Source organism: Heloderma suspectum, chromosome 8 (genome assembly GCF_057233095.1).
Source record: "Heloderma suspectum isolate Gila_16-S chromosome 8, 16-S_ref, whole genome shotgun sequence".
In the NCBI taxonomy this organism is placed as follows: Eukaryota; Metazoa; Chordata; class Lepidosauria; order Squamata; family Helodermatidae; genus Heloderma; species Heloderma suspectum.
In genome coordinates, this window is record NC_139465.1 from 3,492,274 (window position 1) to 3,515,732 (window position 23,459).

The 23,459-nt window shown below is 49.9% G+C and overlaps 1 protein-coding gene across 7 annotated transcripts in view; it reads left to right on the top strand.

The window, feature by feature from the left end:
• CBFA2T3 (CBFA2/RUNX1 partner transcriptional co-repressor 3) overlaps window positions 1–23,459 on the top strand; it is an 83,266-nt gene that overhangs the window by 54,084 nt on the left and 5,723 nt on the right. For 4 of the 7 annotated variants that reach the window (XM_084812747.1, XM_084812746.1, XM_084812748.1 and 1 more), the window contains exons 3-8: window positions 1,928–2,005; window positions 8,663–8,904; window positions 12,517–12,606; window positions 18,287–18,468; window positions 20,574–20,824; window positions 21,670–21,755. In XM_084812747.1, the coding sequence (XP_084668873.1) occupies window positions 1,928–2,005; window positions 8,663–8,904; window positions 12,517–12,606; window positions 18,287–18,468; window positions 20,574–20,824; window positions 21,670–21,755 (929 nt within the window). The remainder of the gene's footprint in view (window positions 1–1,927; window positions 2,006–8,662; window positions 8,905–12,516; window positions 12,607–18,286; window positions 18,469–20,573; window positions 20,825–21,669; window positions 21,756–23,459) is intronic. The other 3 variants (XM_084812752.1, XM_084812751.1, XM_084812753.1) reach the window with 1 other exon arrangement.

The window sequence follows — 23,459 nt, forward strand, 5'->3', positions numbered from 1 at the left end:
CTTCGGTGCCGAAAGCACTGAAATAGCTGTCACTATAATAGCTTGCTGCCAGATTCCTTTACCCTTCAGCTGTGAGCCACACAGGCCAGGTCAAAATTCACGGCTTCATGCTTTCAATCTGAAAGAGAAAAACTCGTCCCCCTTCTTCTCCACAGCCCCCCAACCTCTTCCCAAGTGTCTGTGGGCTGCATTGACCTTCCAACCACAAAGTCTCAAGGAATCGCGCCCACCCTCTTTATTGTGCATGGGGGGGAGGCTGGGAATGTTCTCCCCACACACGCACACTGCCCAATTTGTAGTGACAGCTCTACGTCAGCCTTGCTTTTTGGAACCAAATGTTCTCTAATTAGAAATCAGATTCTGCTCCTCCCTGATCTGATGGGGTTGGCTTTTAATCGTTTTGGAGCAGATGTGAGCCCTCTTTGAGCCCTTCTGGGTTTTCCGTAAACGGCTACCCCTGCCTTCTCATCCCACTCAAAAACGACAACTTGTATCAGAATAGCCAACTCCAGGCCTAGTCCCCGTGCCCCGCCCCGCCCCCCCCACACACTCTGCCTCCCAGCCCCTCAGTGTGTATGCATTTAAAGTGCTTCAAGGTTAGGGAAAGGAAGTTGTGACTTTTGCACTTAATTCGAGAGGACATTAGTCCACAGCAGGTGCCCTGCCCTGGCAAAGAGCTTGGCTAAGAAGTTTCAGGCTAAACCAGCAGCTCTAATAACTCCCTGACTTGGTGGTTCACCACCCGAGAACTGTGGCAGGGGCTTAGTTTTTGTTGGGATCCCACAGCCAGGGAACAAAATGCCAGCGCCAGCTCCCAACCGGGCCGTGGATTTGAGACTGCGCAGATGTGCAAAGCGAGGGTTGGAATCCATTATCCACTTGACCATTCACAGGCCCTTTTTGTGGAAACCTCCCCAGGAAAGCTGTACCGGCAGCCTATCCCAGTGTTCTGTCCCCATTCAAATATGCTTGGAGAAGAAAACACACCAGCCAAGGCTGGGGAAACCCCAGGCACGTGGTCCCCTGGGTTTATAAAACGTTGATGCCAGCACCAAGGAATGTTGACACCAGCAACCTTGAGTGTGCGTGTATAAATATATATACACACACACACCATCATGTAAACAGCACTTTACAGAGTACAAGAGGGTAGATCCCTGCCCTGAGGAGCTTACAATTAAAAAGAGAGAGGATACAACAGAGAAAGGGGGAGGGGAGGAGTGAACAGGGGAAGAATGTGCAGTATGCCCTTACACATACTTAAGACTTCATTACAGGCAGATTTCTTATCCAGAAAACTTCCGCATGGTTCCCTTTTCTGCAGTGGGCTCCATTTCTGCATGGAGCTTTCTATGAGGTAACAGAAACAACATCCATGTCACATGCATACAAATAGGTGCATGAGAGAAGTGGAAGGGAGGAGGCTTTTTTTCATCAGCAGGCCAAATGGCAACCGTTTGTGAGCCAGATATGGCATGAAGGCTGCCAGTCGCCAACCCCTGACTCATGCGTTTTAGGATAACAGGCACAGGCAACCACACAGATATGGCCATCCACAAAGTATTGAAGTGGGAGTGGCTGCCCTGAATCTGCATTACAGTTTATGGGACTGCTCTAGTGCAAGTTGTCCCTAGGCCACTCACTCCCTTAGGTCTGCTGAGCTTGTATTCCGTTTGGGCATTGCACTACACAACCATACTGTTGTAGAAGACCCTAAAAAGCAGGGACAAGGATTTATGCAGAGTTTTGTCATTGCACTAAGCTCACACTTTGGAACTAAATCTCCTTGCCAAACTGAATAGGCAAAGGCACTCCCATTAGCCACCTGGCTATGGGGAGAGGGCAGCCTGGCCCAGCTCAGGGACTTGGGAAAGTGCCTCCCTGCCTCTGGCCTCTCCTGATAGCGTATGTTTTATTTTGCTTGCAGATCGCGAAGCTGGGCCACCGATGTTTCTGCCCCGCGGCCGTTTTCATGGTTGCTTGAAATGGTCCATGGTGTGTCTCTGTAAGTAAGATGAAACGCGCCTGCCAGCAAGAGACCCAGAGGCTGTAGCTCAGCTTTGCTGCCCATAGATCAAGGGCGAGGAACCACAGGCCCAGGAGCCCAATCCAGCCTGCTTGGGTCCGCAACTGGGCCCTCCAGCTTTCCCCAGACAGCCACACCCCTTCTGCTGGCCCCACCCCTTCCTCCCAACCTCAAATCACTGGCTTTTGTGCAATCCCCCCCGCCCTTCTGAAAAGCTGAAAGGCCTCTCCTAATTCTTTTTTTTTAACTTTTTATTATTATTTTTTTTAAAGAAAAACACAACATAACAACAACAACAACATAAACGCACAATACACATACACTAAAATATCTCTTAAGATTGTAAGTTATCTAACTTTGGCTCCCCTTACACAACAAAGGCTTATTATTATTCTCTAGTTCTTATCTTAGTTGTATATCATGCGTGGAGTTCACAGACATTATCTCCTTTCTCCTGATTTTAACAACAGAAAAAAAAGAGAATCAACCATCTCAGAGTTCAAAATCCACATACATAGATATCATTTTTCTCTGTTTCTTGTACAAATTCTATAAAGGTTTCCAATCTAACATAAATTTAGTTGTTGACCCTTCTTTAATTATAATAGTAAGTTTTGCCAGTTCCATCATTTTCATGATCCACTCGCTCACAGTTGGTATTGTTTCATTCTTCCACTTTTGTGCATACGATAACCTTGCATGGCCTCTCCTAATTCTTAGTTGCTGGCAGTATAATATGCTGGTATTTTCTTTTTTGAATTTTTGGCCCTTTTGCCTTTCCCTTCGGCCCAGCCCACCACCGGAATGAGCCCGCCCACCGACACCCCGAGACCGAGAGCTTCTCTGAAACTGAATTAGGCCTTCGGCTGAAAGGGATTCAACACCCCTCTGTCGTTGGGAGGGGGAGCCAACGGGGCGACTGCACTGCTGGAGTGGGTGCAGGCAGTGTTGCCTACAAGGTGCTGTTCCGTCACTTACAGTGCCTCCCCCCAGCCCATAATGTGTCCACTGAAGGGTTCCCAGTTAGCCAGCATAACAAGAAACATGCCCCAAGTCACTTTATTCCTTTCCTTGCCTCTTTGGCAGGTCCTTTAGGCCTGTCACAGTTTACCCTTTGTGCGAGGCAACAGGCCATCTTGAATCTGCAAATATTTCAGTCACTCAGCTTCTGCGAATGAGTGAGAGCGTCCGTCGGTAAAAAGTGAGAAACTGAGTCAGCTGTGCCTTCTGACCTGGAGTCGCCATCTCCTGATCCTAGAGGAGGAGGGGGCGGGTTGTAGTTACTCTCGAGAGAAAATCACTTTTGACATGCTTTGGGGCATCTGTCTCTGTTATTATTAATTCACACTATGAGCCTCCAGCCAAAGAATTGGGCAGTTAGTCCAAATCAATCTGTGAAAGTCAGTTCCCTTCTCCCGCTCTCCACTTGCCCCTTTTTGCTTCCGTGCTTTTCTCCTCAGGAAGGCCATTGCGTACACTGCGCCATATCCTTCTGCCATCTTCCCTCTGAACACCCTACCCCTTATCTTCCCAGCATCCCAGGACCTACTCCATCCCCTAAAGCCTATGTGAAACTTTGATCCCAGCCAAACTGACAGTTTAACCCTTTCCTCAGAGAAATTGGGCTGCAAGCATTCTGACAGCCTTATTCCCTGGGCCAGTTAGGATATTTGAGAACATTGTGTGCCTCCATCTCACCAGCTCAGCCAATCAGTGTCAAGAGGCTTCATTGCCACAAGCACAATACAATAGTATGCGGGTGTTTTAGGGTTATGCTCCAGCAATGGGATGGGCCCTGGATCAAATGAAACCCTGCAAAAGAACAGTGCCCAGTTACAAGTTCTTCTTATTCGCACAGACCAGTAGTTGTAGTGTATGATCCGTGTCAAGCTAGTCCCATTTCTGTGACTTGCACCCCAGAGTTGTCATCTGTTCCATATACCAGGGTGGCCCATACTGCCTACAGAGGCCCTTCTCCAAGCTCTGCCCCTCCTCCAAGCGTCACCCTTTTGGGGCCAGCAGGGAGAGGATCCCCACTGTTATCTCCTATCACTGATTGGAGATAACAGCGGTGATTATTCCCATGTGGGATGCAACCCCTCCTAACTGGAGGGTGAGCGGTAGGGTAAGAGGAATCCCTGCTTTCTCTCTAATCACTGGAATGTTGGGGCTTGTTGGAAGGGTCTGCTGTCCTTTCCTAGCAGTCACCAGGGCTCCCATCCAACTTCCCATGCATAGTATTGTGAAAGACCACCAGCTGACTCCACAGCATTGCTGGTGTTCCCTGGGAATAACAGGGGAAGATATTGGGGGAGGGGAGCCTGAATGCATAAAGGGAGAGGGAAAGAAGCTTTTCTTCTGGCCAGCCTGGGCTGTCGACCTCTTTTGGCTGCCTATCGAGGAGCAGAGTTTTATTGACTAGGACTGGAAATGGTAGCATCCTATTCTAGTTGGGTGTACCCTGGAGCTAAAAAGATTCCACACCAACATAACTTACATGCCCCAAAGATGTGACCCGTACAACGGATGCAAAATAACAAAATGCAAGCATGCTTTGCTTGGTTTCATTTGCATAATTTATGGGTCAGACAGTTCTGCAAGGGACAAATGCCTCCCCCCCCCCAATCACGTGGTGACGCGTGCACCTTAGCATCTGCAAACGGGCAAGCCCTGGGCCCTGCAGTCTTCTCACGGTGGCCTCAGAGCAATTTATGCTCAGGTGCAGCTCAAGGACACGCTCTGTCACCTTCTGGGTGCAAATGAGACAGTTGTGTGGTGTGAGGCTGACACCCACTTTTTCAAACACCCCCACCCCCGTTTAGCTGAGGGGGACCCTCCGATGCAGCCCCGTCCCCAAAGCATCCGCGTCAGAGACGTGTGGAGTTTAACTTAGTAACACACCTGTCACTGGAATAAAAGCAGTTGTGGCCAGGCGGTTATTTTCGGCACCTCTTTAGCAAGCGGCGGCTCTCGTCCGGCTGGAGAGCGAGAGGCAGCCCGAAGAAAAAGGCAAACGTCCGAGGGGCCACGGCTTCCCAGGAGGTGTCGTTATAGTGGGGAAGGTTAGTGACTCGTGAGGACAGAAACGAGGCCCTGTAAACGTGGCACCTTCCGAGGCCTACTCAGGAGCTCTGCTTTTCCCAGAAGGATGTTGGGATTTGAGGCTTGCCCGCTCCAAGGCAGGGGATGGGGTCTGAGGGAGGCTTGTTGGCACCGCGCTTTCCTAACCGGGGCTGCAGACAGATGGTCGTGGCTTCAGAGAGTCAGTTTGGCTGTTGGTGGGATGGGCACACCTTTTGCTTTGGTCTCTGATAAATGGGTTTCGCAGGGGGATCCTTATGGTTTTAAAACCTGCAGCACCTGTTTGACTGAGATGACCGTGGATCAAAAGAAACGTGTGTGCATATGCCACAATGCCTCTGTCAGGCTGCATTGAACCGTCTTAAAAATGGTTGTTTGTCCCCAGCCAAGGAACGCATGCACCGCACAGGGCCGGAGGACAGTTTTTACAGTCTGGGAACAGGTTATCTCTGTTTGATGAGGAACCATTTGTTGTCATGGGGAGGCGTTCCATCTCTTGTTTACTGCTTGAGGTGGGTGGGAAGGGGGGGAAACCAGCAACCCCTTGCGTGTCAAGGGACTAGAAGTGGTAGGGCTTTTGTGGGAGACAATCTATCACGGAATATTATTCTGGGATATTTAGGCTACAATCCTGCCTAGCTGGGAGTAAGTCCCTCAAGTGGGGTCTACTTATGAGGAGACATGCAACGGCACAGTCCTAAGCAGGTTTACTTGGAAGTAAGCCCCACTGTGTTCAGTGGGGCCTACTCTCTAGTAAGTGGCTTTTTAGGATTGCAGCTTAAGGACCTTATTATTTATTGATTTGATTTATATCCCACCTTTCCTCCCCAAAATGGTGGAGAAAATTAATCAAGACCAGTGTTAAAACAAAAAATGAATTAAATCAATCATAAAAATAAATAAAAGCACAATTAAAAACTGAACCATCTTCCAACCTATCTGCACTCCTGGAGCAGAACCTCATACACTGTGATCATGCATGGTTGTTGCTTCTCTTATGTAAAACAGCCAAGGCCCAATCCACCAGGAAAGTCTCCTGCACAGGTCCCATTCAGTTCAACAGAGTTGCACAGGCGATGCCCAGTGTGGACTGGGCAACAGTCAGTAACCTGCTTTTGGAGTTTATTTTCACAGCCTGACTCTTCTTAATGTTAGACTGATATTTAACCCTATATCTCTTCTTCATCAGGTTACGCTCATTGTGTCCTCTTGCCCTAACTGCCTTTGGGGATTAGGTATGGGCCTGCATGGGTTCAGAGAAGCCCATTTGAGAGGTGTATATTTATGGTTGTGCTTTCTCGGGGAAAGAGGAGGGGAAAAAATACCATGTGTGTGCTGCTTGCTTGCGTCAGTTAGTTTGATTTAAATTTAGGCATATTTAAAATTGCCCATCTTCATGCGCGGGAAAAAAATCCCTCTGGGTAGAAAACCAGCCAGGGCGAACCCTCCTAGTTTGATTCCTTTCACCAGGATATGCCCATCCAGTTGCTTGAAATCTTCCTTGGTCCTTTTCAGTTAGTTTATCATCTATCTTTAGCCACCTTTTGAAAACGCCTTGGGTTTGTTAGTGCTAAAATGTGGAGATCCAGCTCAGGCCCCTTCATCTTGGCTACAATGCTCGGGCAAAACACGCACCCCCACCCCGCAAAGGGATATACAGTGTGTGTGTGTGTGTGTGTGTGTGTGTGAGAGAGAGAGAGAGAGGGGTTGGAACTACATCCCACTGTTGACTCATATTCAGTCTGTGCAATCCACTATAAATTTTCCCTTTCTCTGCCTTTCTCAGCAGTGTTGCTATGAGTCTAGTTCTCCCCTTTTTTAAGAATGTGCATTTCAGGTGTTTCCCCACAAGATTACATGCTTTGCCTTGCACTGGTTCTCAGCATGAGATTTCTGTCTGCATCTTGGATTTATCCAGCTGGGTTTGAAGTCTGATCCCACCCTCCGGAGTGCTTGCAGTCCCTCCCACTTTCCGTCTCTGACACACCTGGTAGAGATCCTCCTCCCCTCTGCTTCCGCATCCCACCAGGGCTGCTCCTTAGGTGATTCAGCAAGCGGGCAGATTGTGCTGTATGGGACAGACAGATTTCCACTTGCATTCGTCCCCCAAACATTCCAGCAGGCCAGGCTAGAGACCTCGTCAGGCCTGACTTGGGCAAGTCTTCAAGCTAAACATGAACTGAAATGACGTGAGTCTATGGAGGGACGGGCACTGGCCAGTGCTGCCTGAGCAATAGGCACTCATTGGCACCATACTGAAGCCAGGGGCCAAATCTTATTGTCTTAGGGATGTCCTACAATGCTGAGCTTCTGTGATGTTTAAAGAAAAATCACTTGCTAACTTTAGCAGGTATTTCCAACACCTGTCTCATTAACTTTATGCAGTTCATGAAAATGGTGCTGTCTCTAGGGATGGGGAATGGCAAAGGGAGGGAGGGCCCATAGCTCAGTGGCTCAGCATCTGTTTCACAGTAGAGTTTCCAGGTTGGATCCCCAGCATGGCAGCCCCTCCAGTTAAAAGGATCTCAGGACACAGAGCTAGAGAAGGCTCCGGCCTGAGACCTGGGTGAGGGGGCAGCTGTCAGTGAGGAGAAACACACCTGAGCTAGTGGGACCCACGGTCCGACCCAGTAGAAGGCGGCTTCCTATCCATGCAACCCTCCTTGAGGGACCGAGAGGGAATCACTGAAAGGGGTGGAGACCTCCCAGAGACCCGACAGAACTATTGACTGGATGTATCAGCCACAGTCAGCCCCTCGTTAGGGATGTTCTTGCACCCTGGAGAGCAAAACTGACCAGCTTGGATGAAAGTATTTCAGCAGTAATTGGCTCTGCGGCTCTTGCCTTGCGCTTTTAAGAATGGGGCGGTTCTGAGGACGAGAATGCTTCGGCTGCAATCCTACACAGGCCTGGCACCGAGGGCAAGCATGGCTGGCACCTGCCAAGGGCCCACCCCGTCCGCAGGGGCCCACTGACCAGAGCCCCCTGGACTTGCTCCTGCTCCGCCCCACTGCAACCTGCTTGATCACCTGCCTCTCGCTCCGGCCCCAGCCACAGTGGTGGTGGTGGTGGTGAGGAGCAGCAGCAGATGCCTCAGTCTGCTTGTTCACTGACTCTCTGCCCTCCAGACAAATTGTAGCTGTGATGGGAAAGAGGATGAGGCGCAAGAGCAGCTGGTGACAATGGCATTGAGAAGGTGGACTCACTGAGGGAGGGGGCCCATGGAGGGTGTCTTGCCCCAGGGTTCTCAAAATCCAGGAGCCAGCACTGAACACTTCCCTGGGAGGAAGCCCCATCAAACGAAATGGGACCTCATTCTAGGCAGACATGCCCTAGGATTGCACCGTTAGGGTATTTTCAGTAAGAGAAGCACATGACGCGTGGAGTTCAAGTATAGGCCACAAAACGGGGAGGAGAAGTCCCGAATGCCCTACCCTCAAACCTGGAGGTGTGGGAGGAGCAGGCAGGCAGATGCGAGCAAAACGGTCCAGTGGTGTATTTGCAAAGAGGGTCCAGCCTGGCACGCTCCTCACCATTTCCCCCTTTCCATTGCAGTAATGAATGGGAACAGCCACTCTCCCACAGCCATCAACGGAGCACCCTCCACCCCCAATGGCTTCAGCAATGGGCCCGCAACTTCTTCCACCGCGTCCCTGTCCAATCACCAACTCCCTCCGGCCTGCGGCGCCCGCCAGCTCAGCAAACTGAAGCGCTTCCTCACCACTTTGCAGCAGTTCGGCAACGACATCTCTCCCGAGATAGGGGAGCGTGTCCGCACCCTGGTGCTGGGCCTTGTGGTAAGTTCACATCTGCCATTCTCTCCTTGGTGGTAAGATCTCGAGTCAGAGATCCTTTGAAATTTGGGGTGCTGTAAAAACAACAGCTGTGCATAAGGTGGCCACTTAAGCATCTCAAAAAAAAGAGGACACCAAGTTGTGTAGCATTTGTTTATGCAAATTTATATCTATAGGTGCACATTTAGAAAGGAAGCTGGGCAGGTGGCTGCAAGAGAGAGGGCCTTCTCAGTGGTGGCACCCCACTCCTGGAATAAACTCCCCAAGAGATTCACCCAGCACATATGCTGTTATCTTTTCAGCGCCAGGGGAAGACCTTTCTTTTCTCCCAGGCATTTTAGAGACCTAGTTCTAGGTTATTATGGCTGTTTTATCTATTCCTGTGCTGTTCATTGTTTTGCATTATATTTATATTTTATTCTTTTAAATATTGTATTTTATATTTTTTTCCTGTGTTTTAAAATAGGATTTTAGTTTTCTAACTGGTTGTAATCTGCTCAGAGAACGTTAGTTATTGGGAGGATTAGAAATGTACTAAATAAATAAAATAAATCAGTAGAAATAATAATTATAATTTAAATAGAGATACAGTCCACCTCACCATAACGGGGAAGACGGTGACCTGTGTGCCTGCTCAGTCTGTTGTCCAGGTGCAAACTGTGGGTGGGCAACTTCACGGCCCCCGCTCTGCTCTCCCTTCTTATGGATTTTCATTTTTAAACCGGACCTGGATTGGAAAACCCTTCAAACAGAGGACTGTCTTCAAATAGAGGAGTGTCCTGACAGCTCTCCAAAATAGAGGACTGTCCTTTGTAATGTAGGACACATGATGACCCTAGTCGCTAGGATGTTTGTGTTACCAGCAACAACTGCACTGTGAATGACCATTGTTAATAATGTGATCGTCACTGCTAGCACTTTCTGTGTTTAATTTCCTTCTGGCCTCACTGTTTTCAATCCCTCCCCCGCCACTTTCCCCAGCACGTACTGTGGGAAAACATGAAATTCTCCATAACACTTCCTCCATCTGATGAAGCGGGCTATACTCCATGAAAGCTTATGCCAGAATAATTTTTTTAGTCTTTAAGATGCTACAAGAATTGTTGCTGTTCTTAAAGTCTAACAAGTTTATTATGGCACAAACTAGAATCTACTTCCAGCTGTTACCTTCAGTTGGCAGGTGCGTGCGTTTGTGTGTACGCACAGTTACACGTTGGTGTAGAGGGAGAAAAATGGTTAGTCTTCAAGGCATACAAGACTCTTTGTTGCTTTTTGCTACAACAGATTAACACAGCTACCCCTCTGGAAACCGTCGTGCAACATGGATGGACCTCTGCATAGGTGGTCAGGTTTATGTCGTCCTAAAAAAAGCCCCCAGGGATTAAACTGTCGGCAAAACAAGCAAACTCAATCCGTATTGTGGGGGCGGGTTGCCACCTTTCTTACTGGCTCTTGAGCATAGGGACATCAGCCGCTGCCTTATACAGAGTCAGACCCTTGGTCCACCCAGCCCGATACCATCGACTGGCTCGCAGTGGCTTTCAAGGGTTTCAGGCAGGGATATTTCCCAGCCCTACCTGGAGATGACAGGGGTGGAACTGGGGACATTCTGAATTCAAAGCAGGGGGCTCTGCCACTGAGCTACAGCCCTTCCCCACAGTGCCTTTAGGAGCAGCTTGAGCTGGAGACATGAGCAAGCGATAGCACTTATCTCTGTGCTGTGAAAAGTGAGAAAGAAAAGCCAGAGACATCTGAGGGACCGGGACTGCTTTGGATGGTGGTGGCTGACGAAGGTGGAGAGTGAAGGTCATGCGGCAGGTTGGGTCAAGGCATAAGATCAGAGAAATAAGGGGCCATGGAGGGCTGCAAAAGAGGAGCTTCAGGGCACAATCTTATGCATGTTTAGACAGAAACAATCCTACAATTCCCAGCATGGCTGGCTAGGGAATGCTGGGAGTTGTAGGACTTTTTTCTGTCTAAACATGCATAGGATTGTGCCCTAAGTAGTTTAAGGAAGGGCATCAGATGTGGCTGCAAAAAAGGCAAATGCTATTTTGGGCTGCATTAATAGAAGTATGGCTTCCAAATCCCGGGAAGTACTAGTTCCCCTCTACTCAGCACTGGTTAGGCCTCACCTGGAGTACTGTGTCCAGTTCTGGGCACCACGCTTTAAGAAGGATGCAGACAAGCTGGAGAGGGTTCAGAGGAGGGCAACAAAGATGATCAGGGGACTGGAAACAAAGCCCTATGAAGAGAGACTGAAAGAACTGGGCATGTTTAGCCTTGAGAAGAGAAGACCGAGGGGAGATATGATAGCACTCTTCAAGTACTTGAAAGGTTGTCACAGAGAAGAAGGCCAGGATCTCTTCTTGATCATCCCAGAGTGCAGGACACGGAATAATGGGCTCAAGTGACAGGAAGCCAGATTCCGGCTGAACATCAGGAAAAACTTCCTGACTGTAAGAGCAATACGACAATAGAACCAATTACCTGGGGAGGTGGTGGGCTCTCCCACACTGGAGGCCTTCAAGATGAGGCTGGACAGCCATTTGTCAGGGATGCTCTGACTTGGATTCCTGCATTGAGCAGGGGGTTGGACTCGATGGCCTTGTAGGCCCCTTCCAACCCTACTATTCTATGATTCTATGATCACATAGGCATGGATGAATCTCTCCTTTTCAGTTTCTCATTTTTCCAGTCTTAAATTTGGTTCAGCCCAAACTCTGAGAAATTTTTCTAATCTTAAGATTGATGTATGACAAACTTTGAGAATTATTTTAAGATTGATGAAAATTTGTATGCCTTTGTGTTCATTTCTCCCAGTGTATGCATTTTTGAATACAATATTTCCTAATGTAGATGTTTTTTGCAAGCAACTTTTCTAATATAGTGAATTTTTTCAACATTAGTTTCAGTCATAGATTAATTTTTGTGTGCACTTTTCCGTACTAGACACATTTTAATATTGGAGAGAATTGCAAAATTCAGAGAAGTGTGACTTTTAAGATGACTGAGTTTTGATTCATGTATTGGTTTGAATGTGTGAAATTAGGCAAGTTTCCATTAAAATGTGAACCAAACAAATTTCTCCCACATCCCTAGCGTCACATCATCAGAGCAAGGAAAGCAGGTGATGCTTAGCAGAGTGCGGGATGGAGATGAGGGAACCAAGGTGGGACAAAGAGCTGCTTCACATGATCACTGCAGCCTACTGTGGCTTATTAACCACAGTGGTTGCTGATCCAAGCCCTTGCAGCTTCTTGTTATGTGAGAACTGGGCATGGGTCAGTTGTTGGGGTGGTTGACAAGCCACCCCAAACCCATGGGCTGTGGTAGGGTTGCTTGTCAAGCACTTCAGCAACCCACGCTCACCAGGTTTGCACGTCACAAAAAGCTACGGCAGGCCACTGCCATGCTCTGAATATTCGAAAAGGGTGCCACAGCAGCAACGAAACGCCCCTCGGGGAAGTTCACCCACAGTTGCTTCTCATTACGTGCGAACTGGGCCAGTGAATAGTTATCTGTGGGTGAGAGTGCAGAGAATCCACTGGACAGAGCCAGTTGGGGGCCCACCTTGAGCACTATTGCTGACCTGTTGCTGTTTCTGCCTTGCAGAATTCCACGCTGACCATTGAGGAGTTCCATTCCAAGCTCCAGGAGGCCACAAACTTCCCTCTACGTCCTTTCGTCATCCCGTTCTTGAAGGTAGCCCCCTCGTAAAACTTCCAGCTTACACGGCTTGAATCCCACCTATCCCAGCCTCATCGCTTCAGGGAGAGGCTTTATTACCCAAACAGCTAAAGGTCTGCTGGCATGCCCAGATTCCTGTCAAGTCATGCTTGGGCAAAGTGGTTGTCTGAGCCCTCCCTCCTGGAAACACACGAGCACATAAATGTAAGATCTCAGCGCAAAACACAATTGCAAAACTCATAGGAAAGTATATCAAGCAATGAATAGCCTGTGCTTTGTTCAGACTCTTCCCATGATCCCCCCCCCCCTTAATGCTGAGTCCATCGAGCAATTTGAGGACCTGTGGAGTGCTGGCATTTCTGCCGATGCAGCGACTGCTATCAGCTGCCCTTGTTTATCAGAGGCGTGAAAGGAAGAAGGGCTGCCTTTCGCCTCTTTACTCGTCTTCCCGTTATCTGGAGCTGTAATTTCCATGGCTCCAAAGAAGCCACAAGAATCCTTTCTGAGCAGAGGGCTTCTTCTGTAGTCCCACACCATACATCCCCAAACGGAGAGGCTGGGTTTAAGGGCAAACGGCACATAACATTAAGCACATCGCTAGCAATTGCTTTCTTTGCTAAATTGCCGCTGGGCAGGATGGGGTGGGTTCTGATCAGGATCAGGACCACCACAGCATGGCAAGAGAGGGAAATTGATCCTTCGCCCCCACCATGGCCCCACTCTCTCCCCTCCTCCCCTGGAGCTGCTCCTTAGCAAAGAAAAAACAAGTGTGCAGCTGTCAATGGTACATTGTCAATTGCATGTGTAGCTTGGTCTCAGGAAGAAACCTAGAAAGCTTTAGAACAGATGCATCTCAGGTAGAGCTTAGCCCTGGAAACTGTTCTTAATGCACACATTCAGCCCTGGAAAATATGGGGTGCCTCTGGGTATGTGTAAAGTGCATTTCCCCCTTCACTAAATAACCACAACGAGCGGCTATACATCTAGGATGAGGTTGCAAGGGCTTCCAGATCAAAGAAACAAAACTTCCAAGCAATTTTTTGCCCACTGGGAAGAGGAAGGCACTCTGCACATGCTCTATAGTAGCATGTCTATTTAACATTGTCACTATTATTTTATATGCTCCACCATGTAGAATAATAGATGCACTGTTAAGAACGTAGGAAGCTGCCTTATAATGACACAGATCATTTGTCTATGTTGCTCAGGATTGCCTCCTGCAGCCTTCCCCAAACTGGTGTCCTCCAGATAGTTTGGACTTTAACTCCTAGCAGCCCCAGCCAGCAGGGCCAATGATCAGGAATGCTGGGAGTTGTAGTCCAACTTAGAATAATAGAATCATAGAATAGTAGGGTTGGAAGGGGCCTACAAGACCATCGAGTCCAACCCCCTGCTCAATGCAGGAATCCAAGTCAGAGCATCCCTGACAGATGGCTGTCCAGCCTCATCTTGAACGCTTCCAGTGTGGGAGAGCTCACCACCTCCCTAGATCACTGGTTCCATTGTCGTATTGCTCCAACAGTCAGGAAGTTTTTCCTGATGTTCAGCCGGAATCTGGCTTCCTGTCACTTGAGCCCATGATTCCATGTCCTGCACTCTGGGATGATCAAGAAGAGATCCTGGCCTTCCTCTCCGTGACAACCTTTCAAGTACTTGAAGAGTGCTATCATATCTCCCCTCAGTCTTCTCTTCTCAAGGCTAAACATGCCCAGTTCTTTCAGTCTCTCTTCATAGGGCTTTGTTTCCAGTCCCCTGATCATCTTTGTTGCCCTCCTCTGAACCCTCTCCAGCTTGTCTGCATCCTTCTTAAAGCGTGGTGCCCAGAACTGGACACAGTACTCCAGATGAGGCCTAACCAGTGCTGAATAGAGGGGAACTAGTCCTTCCCAGGATTTGGAAGCTATGCTTCTATTAATGCAGCCCCAAATAGCATTTGCCTTTTTTGCAGCCAACATTGTTGGCTCATATTCAGCTTGTGATCGACAACAATTCCAAGATCCTTCTCGCTTGTAGTGTTGTTGAGCCACGTATCCCCCATCTTGGAACTGTGCATTTTGTTTCTTTTTCCTAGGTGCAGAACTTGGCATTTATCCCTATTCAATGTCATTCTGTTGTTTTCTGCCCAGCGCTCCAGTCTATCCAGATCACTTTGAATTTTGTTTCTGACTTCCAAAGAATTAGCTATCCCACCCAATTTTGTGTCATCTGCAGATTGGATCAGCATTCCTTGCACCTCCTCCTCCAAGTCATTAATAAAATTGTTGAAGAGCACTGAGCCCAGGACTGAGCCCTGCGGTACCCCGCTCGTTACCTCTCCCCTGTTTGAGAAAGTCCCATTGATAAGCAGTCTTTGAGTCCGATTCTGTAGCCAACTGTGGATCCACCAGATGGTTGTTTCATCTAGCCCACTTTGAGCTAGTTTGCTCATCAGGAGATCATGGGGCACTTTGTCGAAAGCTTTGCTGAAGTCGAGGTATGTTATGTCTACAGCATTCCCACGGTCCACAAGGGAGGTTACCTGATCAAAAAATGAGATCAGATTCATCTGGCAGGATTTGTTCTTGACAAATCCATGTTGGCTTCGAGTCATCACGGCATTGTTTTGAAGGTGCTTGCAGATGGATTGCTTCATCATCTGCTCCAGAATTTTCCCAGGGACTGATGTCAGACTGACTGGTCTGTAGTTCCCAGGTTCCTCCTTTTTACCCTTTTTGAAGATAGGGACAACATTAGCCCTCCTCCAGTCATCTGGCACTTCCCCCGTCCTCCATGATTTCTCAAAGAGAATAGACAGCGGTTCTGAGAGTTCTTCTGCCAGTTCCTTTATTACTCTCGGGTGCAGTTCATCTGGCCCTGGAGATCTGAACTCATTCAAAGGAACTAGGTGTTCCTTGACCATATGCCTGTCGATCTCAAGCTGCAATGCTGCCCCTTCAGCCTGGACTTCACCTTTGCCAGGGGGGGTCATAGACCCTCTTTTGGGAGAAGACTGAGAAGACTTCTAGAAGGCACCAGGCTGGGGAAGGGGGTCTCCTGACTGACTTGTTCCTTCCCTGGCCTTTTGTGGACATCCCGGGAATTGAAACTGGGACCTTGCATGCAAAGCGGGGGCTCTAATCCTGAGCCCCCACATTGGTCAAAGGGAAGGAGTGAATGAGACAAGAGGTTGTCATGTGGGTTGGCCCTGGGTGCAAGGTTTTTTGTTAACGGATAGAGGGCACGAGGGGCCCCAGCCAGACAGGAACATGCCCACTCCCTTGGATCCGCAATTGGCACTGATGGGAGATTTCCTCCTCTTGCAAATGCGGGGGGGCGGGGGCGCGGAGGAGTGTAATTCTGCTTGGGATCATGGCAAGGGCACAGGGTGAAGTCCCCTCTCCCTCACGCAGACTATTGGTTAACAACAACAACAACCTCGCACACGAGGCCAAACCACCCTGCCTAGCTTGGCCCTATGGCTGGGCAACTCCCTCTCCCCTACCCACCCTGTCTACCACTTTGGTTCTGCCTGGCAGAGTTTTTGGGACAGCCTGCAAACCTGGCGCCTTCCTGCCAGTCTTTCTGACTAGAAAGGAACCCTTTGACAACACACCGCCTCCCGTGTTCCCCGCGCCTGTTCCGCTCCCCAGCACCCCTGCTTCCAGCTGCTTCCACCCAGGACTCCAGATGCTTCTCATTATGCTAACTGCAACCAGCCAGCCCCCAGCGCGCCTTTCCCAGAGATGTTATTTATTCCTTTTTATTATTTTTCTTCCTTGAAATGTGGAATGGTGGTGGGGAGAGAGGGAGGGGGAGAACACGGGGGAGGGGGGAACGGAGGGGATGTTTGCTACCCTGGAATCCACAGTGGTGCATTTCATCAGTTCGCGCTCTAACATGTTCAGCAGATGGGGATTTGGCTGGTGATCAGCTGCCTAAATAGGAAACCGGGGTTGGCTGACGGCAAAAGCGCCACTCGGCTGCTTAATCACTTGTGCTCCTGCCGATGCTCTTCTTGGGGTCGACGCTCCGTGAGAAACTTGCTGGGTGGGGAGTTGAAGGAGTGGGGGGGTGGCGGGTGGGGGAAGTAGGGGACATATTTACAAACACTTCCCATTGAGAGTGTTTGAGACGGGAACAACGGCCGCACGGGGCCCTGAGACCATCGATAGCTCCGCTGGTGCCCAGCCGGGACTGCGTACGTTGGCAGACAGTGAGGCTGCGCACGGGCGCCTATTTCTTGGGAGCAGGAGGAGTGGCCTCCCACAAAGACCAGTCCACAGTTAGCAGCTGGACAGCCACGCACATGCGATGGCGAGCGTCTCTATGGGGAGTGCTCCAGGTGGGTTGGGTGGCAACTCCCTCGGCTCCCAGCATTTAGAAATTAACTACACCGCCTGCTAATGCATCTCTAGTCTAGTCAGTTTCACTCTGCAGGGAAACTTGGCCACACTCTGCTTTCTGAAAGGCCCATAGCAGGGAAGATATTCTGTCAGATACTAAAACTGTTTAATCAGGGCAACTTTTAAAGAAAGAAATCCCCAAAGTGCCCAGAGTACGGCAGTGCAGTTGCATGACTCGTCGAATCATGCTGTGTCGTGGTTGAGTTGATGAAATTCTCTCCCAATGTGGAAACTTACTCACTGTCTGAAATTGTTAGGCAGGAAGTGTAAGACAAGCCAATGGAAGCATTTTTTCCATGCAACACAGCTTAGCCTTTGGAACCTCTCACCACAGGACACTGTGGTGGGCAATAGCATTTAGCAATAACTTTCCTGTACTTTTGCCTTTGTGCACAAGCACTGAACTGGGCATGTAAAAGGGTCGATACCTATCAAGACCAGGCTATACTTGCTTTTACCTAAAGCTCAGATGATACCTGACAGAACACCTCTCCCAATATGAACCTTCCCGTACACTACAATCAGTATCTGAGGCCTCCTCCAAAGGAGGTTTGGAGGACAGCAGCAAAGGAGAGGGCCTTCTTGGTGGTGGCCCCCAACTGTGCAATGCTCTCCCTAGTGAGGCCCACCTGGTGCCAACATTGCCCATTTCTCAGCGCCAAGTTAAGACTTCCCTCTATTCCCAGGCATATGATGCCATATGGTGGCCTCTTTAATGCATCCATTGGATTGTTTCAATTGTCACTGATGTTTACTTGTTCTATGGGATGGTTATATTTTAATGGATAATTGTTGTGGCTGTTTAAAATCTTGTGTGTTTTAATTTTGTTGTAAGTCACCTTGAATCTTTTTTGAGAACAGCACCTAAGATGGTGATGATGGTAAAACAGCAATAATAATACTTTATAATAAGAACATAAGAACATAAGAAGACCCCTGCTGGATCAGACCAAGGGTCCTTCTAGTCACTGCATTCTGTTCACACCATAGCCAACCAGCTGCCCATGGGAAACCCACAAGCAGGACATGAACACAACAACGCCCTCCCACCCATGTTCTCCAGCAACTGGTGTACACAGGCAGACTGTCTCTGATACAGGAGGTAGCGTAGAGCCATCAGGACTAGTACCGATCGATAGCCTTCTCCAGGAATTTGTCCAACCCCCTTTTAAGGCTATCCAAGTTGGTGGCCATCACCACATCTTATGGAAGCAAATTCCATAGTTTAACTGCACACTGTGTGAAGAAGTCCTCCTTCTATCTGCCCTGAATCTCCCACCAACCAGCTTCACATTCCCCCCTCCTCCTCCTAGGCCAACCTGCCCTTACTGCAGCGCGAGCTCCTCCACTGTGCCCGCATGGCCAAGCAGACGCCTGCCCAGTACCTGGCTCAGCATGAACAGCTCCTCCTGGATGCCAACGCCGCCTCGCCCATTGACTCCTCGGAACTGCTGCTGGAGGTCAATGAGGGCGGCAAGAGGAGGACGCCAGACAGGTACGGGCCTCCTCAGTGCTGCTTGGGAGGAAGCAGCAAGAAGGAAAGTGAGGGGAGTGGGATTGGCTGGAGACGGGTGTCCTGGCCTGGATGCAGCCTTGGCCTGACCCAGTTAGTGTTACTCATCTTTTGTTTATTTATAAAGCACTGTCTATGTAGATCAGGGCTGTTGAACTTCAGGCCTGCGGGTCAAATCTGGCCCACAGGTCCCAGTCCTGCGCTCTGGGTTGCCCTGCATGGCCACGCCCCCTTCCACTGCACCCCCCCCCCAACCACCCATTTGGTGGCTTCCTGGCTGTTCCCGTTTTTCCCCATTCTAAATGGTTGACATCCCTCTCCTAAGGCTCAGTGACTGGCAGGAAGAGCCAGAAGCTACAATAGGCCGCTCTTTTGCACATTTTGGCCTGCCCCTTATGTCTTCATACCGTGGCCCCCGAGAGCTTCTCCTAAATAGAATTCGGCCCTTGGGTTTGACACCCTTGGTGTAGACAGTGCTTTACAAACAACAGGCATGACAGACCTCTACCCGAAGGAGCTTTCCATCTAAAAGCGACACAGGGAAACCAAGATTTTCTTTTAACAAAAAAAGACTGATGTGCTGCCTTTGGATTAAAGGATTTCCAAGGCAACTTGCAGCACCCTAAAAATGCAAGAACCACCCGATGCCCTCATTTCTTTGGCTGGTGGCATGTCAGAGGGCAGAGTGTCCTCCTTCCCTTGCATGTCTTGTCCTGGGTTAACTGGCAGTTGGATGCGTGTTATTTCCGGCATGCAGGTGGGGGGAAGCAGCTCCCTGTAGACGCCCCTTTTCTGGCTGGTGGGTAGGGCCAGGCTGGCCTTCTCTTTGCTGTGATGCTTTTCCTGGGAGGCAGGGAGCGCAACCTCCCTGTGGCCCATGTTCCCCTGGCAGGCAACAGAGGCCTGAGTGTGCTTCCCCCTCACATCCACAGTCCCAGCCACTAGGAGTGCTTCCAGACAGAGGGCTCCCAGCGCTTCCTGTCCAAAGGCACAGTGCATCTACAGAGCTGGCGTGAAGTGTAGGCATGGTTGGGCACCTGCCAAGGGCCCACACCCCAGCAGGGACCCACTGCCAAGAGCCCCCTGGACTCGCTCCTCCCCTTGCCCATTGCAACCTGCTTGCTCACGTGCCTCTCGCTCCGGCCCAGGCAACAGTGGCAGTGGGAAAGAGGCGCAGGAGACGCCGCGGCCTCCTGGCTCCCTGGCTCTCTGCCTGCCAAGCAAGCAAGTGGCGGCCATGACAGGGAAGAGGAGGAGGAGCCAGAGCAGCTGGCAGCCGTGGCGGTGGGGAGGGAGACTCACCGAGGGAGGGGGCCCGTGGAGGGGCCTTGCCCAAGGGCCCTCCGAAACCTGGAGCCAGCCCTGCTTAGCAGTTGTCATTTTGCTGTGGCAAATTAAAACACTCAACCCTTTCCATGTTGAAAGAATGCACAATGGCATCCTGACGTCACGGCATCCCTTTTTGCAACTGCAAAGATTGTGCGAATTCACCCACCTGTCACTAAGATGAAGTTACCTCCCAGGGCTACTATGCAGATAAAGCGTTCCTAAGAACTGCACTGGCAGGGTGCTTTCAGACAAGGCTTTTATCATGCTATTGCCGTGCCTTGTTCACAGTTTTACAGGGGATCAGGACGATGACGTCTTCCACTCATAGCCTTCCTGTGTTTTCTTGCTGCTGCTTCCCTCTTTTTTTATTACCGTGGAAAATCTGTTAAGGGAGGAAAAAATGGAATGATTGCACAGCGCACACTGAACAACCAGGTTGCAATGGCGGAGATGAGGAGCAAATCCGGGGGGGATCTTGTCAGTGGACCTCTGCTGGGGGGTGGGCCCTTGGCAGGGGGCTGGTCCTGCTGACCCTTGACCCCAACCCGCCTGCTGTGTTTAGGGGAGGAGGGTGGCTTTATGAGACGGACAAGGGCCCCGTGGTTCTTAGTGCGGCATCCCTAAAGCCCGCCCTTGCTTTCCTTTGAAAAGGGCACCTAGTTGTTTAAGCTGCTGCTACTGTTGCATCAAACTATTTATTAACTATTTATTAAATAAATAACAGAACCTGGGTGATGCTCCTCCCTCTTTCCGGACAGGACCAAAGAGAATGGCTTGGATCGGGACCCTCTGCACCCCGAGCACCTCAGCAAAAGGCCGTGCACCATGAGCCCCGCCCAGCGCCACAGCCCCAGCAACGGGCTCAGCCACCAGCCCAACGGGCTGCCCCACCCCACGCCTCCCCCTCCCCAGCACTACCGCCTCGAAGACATGGCCATAGCTCACCACTACCGGGACACCTACCGGCACCCGGACCCGCGGGATCTTAGGGAACGCCATCGGCAAGCCGGTGAGTGAGCAGGGGAGGGCGTGTGTCGCGGAGCGCCAGGCAGGAAGGGATGGAAGGAGAAGGGGGCCGTGAATGGGGTGTTTGGCATGCGTGTCCCCGGGAGGAGATGGGGCCTCAAAGGCACACGTTGCTATCCAGTCCTGGCAAGGCTGAGCCTCTGGGAGAGTTGGGGAAAAGCAAGTCCTGCCAGTGAAAGGGCCGTAGCTCTGTGGTAGATTGCAGGCAGAAGGTGCCAGGTTCGATCCCTGCCATCCCCAGGCAGGGCTGGGAAAGAATCCTGCCTGCAACCCCTGGAGACCCCGTCGATGTAGGCCAGCGGAGCTGAACCCCTTTCAGCCAGAGGACCACATGTAATTTTGGAGACGCTCTTGGCGGGGCAGGGGGGAGCACATTTCATTGGTGGGTGGGCCTGCTGGCAAAGGGGGCATGGCCAAAAATCCCCAAAAGTACCAGCCATCTCTCCTTCATGCTCTTCCTGCCAGTAGCTAGACCTTCGGGAAGGCATTTCAACCGTTTAGAATGGCGGAAGAAGACATGCAAAAGCGCTGGGAAACCAGCAAATGGTTGGTTGTCAGGGAAGGGGTATGTGGCCAGTGGAACGCACAGGCCCGTGGGATTTGCCCATGGGGCTGAGAGGTTCCACACCCCTGGTTTAGATTCTAGAGAAGGTTAGGAAAGAGGCATCTCCCAAACCACGTCCTCCTTGCAGCCCCTTGCATGGCTTGTTCCCTTGGCTCTTGACACCCCTCTGCACCTCCTCTCAAGAACCTGATGCCTATGTAAGAGGTTTACTGCACACACACCCCATCACCCCCCAGCCTGATGGGCATATTTTTCTTCCCCAGCTGTGCACAGTTCCCGGCAAGAGGAAGTCATTGACCACAGGCTAACAGACAGAGAATGGGCTGAGGAATGGAAGCATCTCAACAATGTATGTACCAAATCCTGCCGCCCGGTTTTGCGGGCAGGCCAGCGCTCCTGCTGCTGGGGTGGAACTTGGGAGAGGGGTGGCATTTCTCTGGTGCAAGTGTTTTAGTGTGGCCCCCAAACATTTTGCAACCAGAATGGCATCTGGTGCTGCTGTGGAGTGCCCAAAGGGTCAAAATTAGCAAACACACTAATTTTGCCCCTTTTGATGTTCTGTAGCAGCTCCAGACACCATTTTGGTTTTGTTTTTATTTTCCCTGCATTTTTGGCACCCATGGGGGGGTGGCACATGGGGGGAACCAGGGGAGGCAAAAACAGTCTCCGAACCTCCCAAAGATGACCACCTCTGATCTACATGCTGCCTTCCAATCAAACAATCTCCAGATAGGGTTGTGACAAATTAGATATAGGGCATCACTACACCATCCTAAAATCCTGCATTTAAAATGGGGCTTTGTCTGCTTCCATTTTAAATGCAGGATCTCGACTCCCTTTTTCACCCGCTTCCTTTCCCCCCTCCCCTTTCCCCCTCCTTCTCCCCGTATCTGAGACTTCTATTATCTTTCATTGTTCTCACTCCTCTTCTTGCCGCTTTTCCTCATTTCACGGAGGGAACTCGAGCGGAACACAACAGGGTAATTTGATAGCTCATTATCTGCGATCTGTTTAAAAATGGAACAAAGGGCACCTAGTGCAGGAGACGCCCTGGAGGGGTCACAGCATCATGTAAAGAGCCTGCAAACTTCCGTGAAGGAGCAATCTCAATTGCAGGAAAAAAGCTCCGTGTGAAGAAAGCCTCAGTCTTTCCCAACCTGGCATTCTCCAGATGTTTTGGACTACAACTTCCAGCCTCCCCCAGCCAGCATGCTGGTTGGGATGCTGGAAGTTGTAGCCCAACACATCTGGAAGGTGCCAGGTTGGGGAAAGCTGAAATTAGATCGATACAGGAATAAAATACAAAGGCAATGAACTCGACAGAAATTGGCAGCAGAGCAGTATCTGCACAATAATAAAGCAGCACAATTCTATCCTGTCAACAGCATTTTCACTTGGTGCCCAACAGAAAGTAAAGCACTTGGTAGGGAAGCATGTTCAGGTAAGGTGTCAGGCAGGTGCCACAACCAAAAAGTCCCTTCCCTATGCATTGGCCATAATCCAATTGAGGAAGAACTGGTTGCCCATTTTAGGCTTTCTCGTTGCCAGTTATTCCAAGCATGGAGCCTGCGGTATGTCCTATGTATCCAAATGTCTGTTGCTTTTCCTATTGCAACTTCACTTTTGCTCTTCTGGATCCCAACTGTTGGCTGGAAAACTGGGTGATGGGAAAACACACCTGCCCATAGTGGAGACAGTTTTTCACTCAAGCCATCCGAAAGGATATTACCATGCTTACATGATCCCTGTACACTTCATCCTCCCTGCTATAAGAACCCCAAGGGTGGTAGACAATTCTCTCTCTCTCTCTCTCTCTCTCTCACACACACACACACGTTTGATTTAGTTTAGTTTCTTAATTTATACTCTGTCTTTCTGTATAAAACACAATGAAAGTGGCTTACAACAGATTATTTATTTTTAAAAATCTGCCTCGCTTTTTCTTCAGGAAAACGCAAGGCAGGAAAACCCAAAGTGGCTCACAGAATACAAATCAAAATAAATCATCCTACATCCAATAAACAACAATTCATAAATGCAGAATACAAAATAG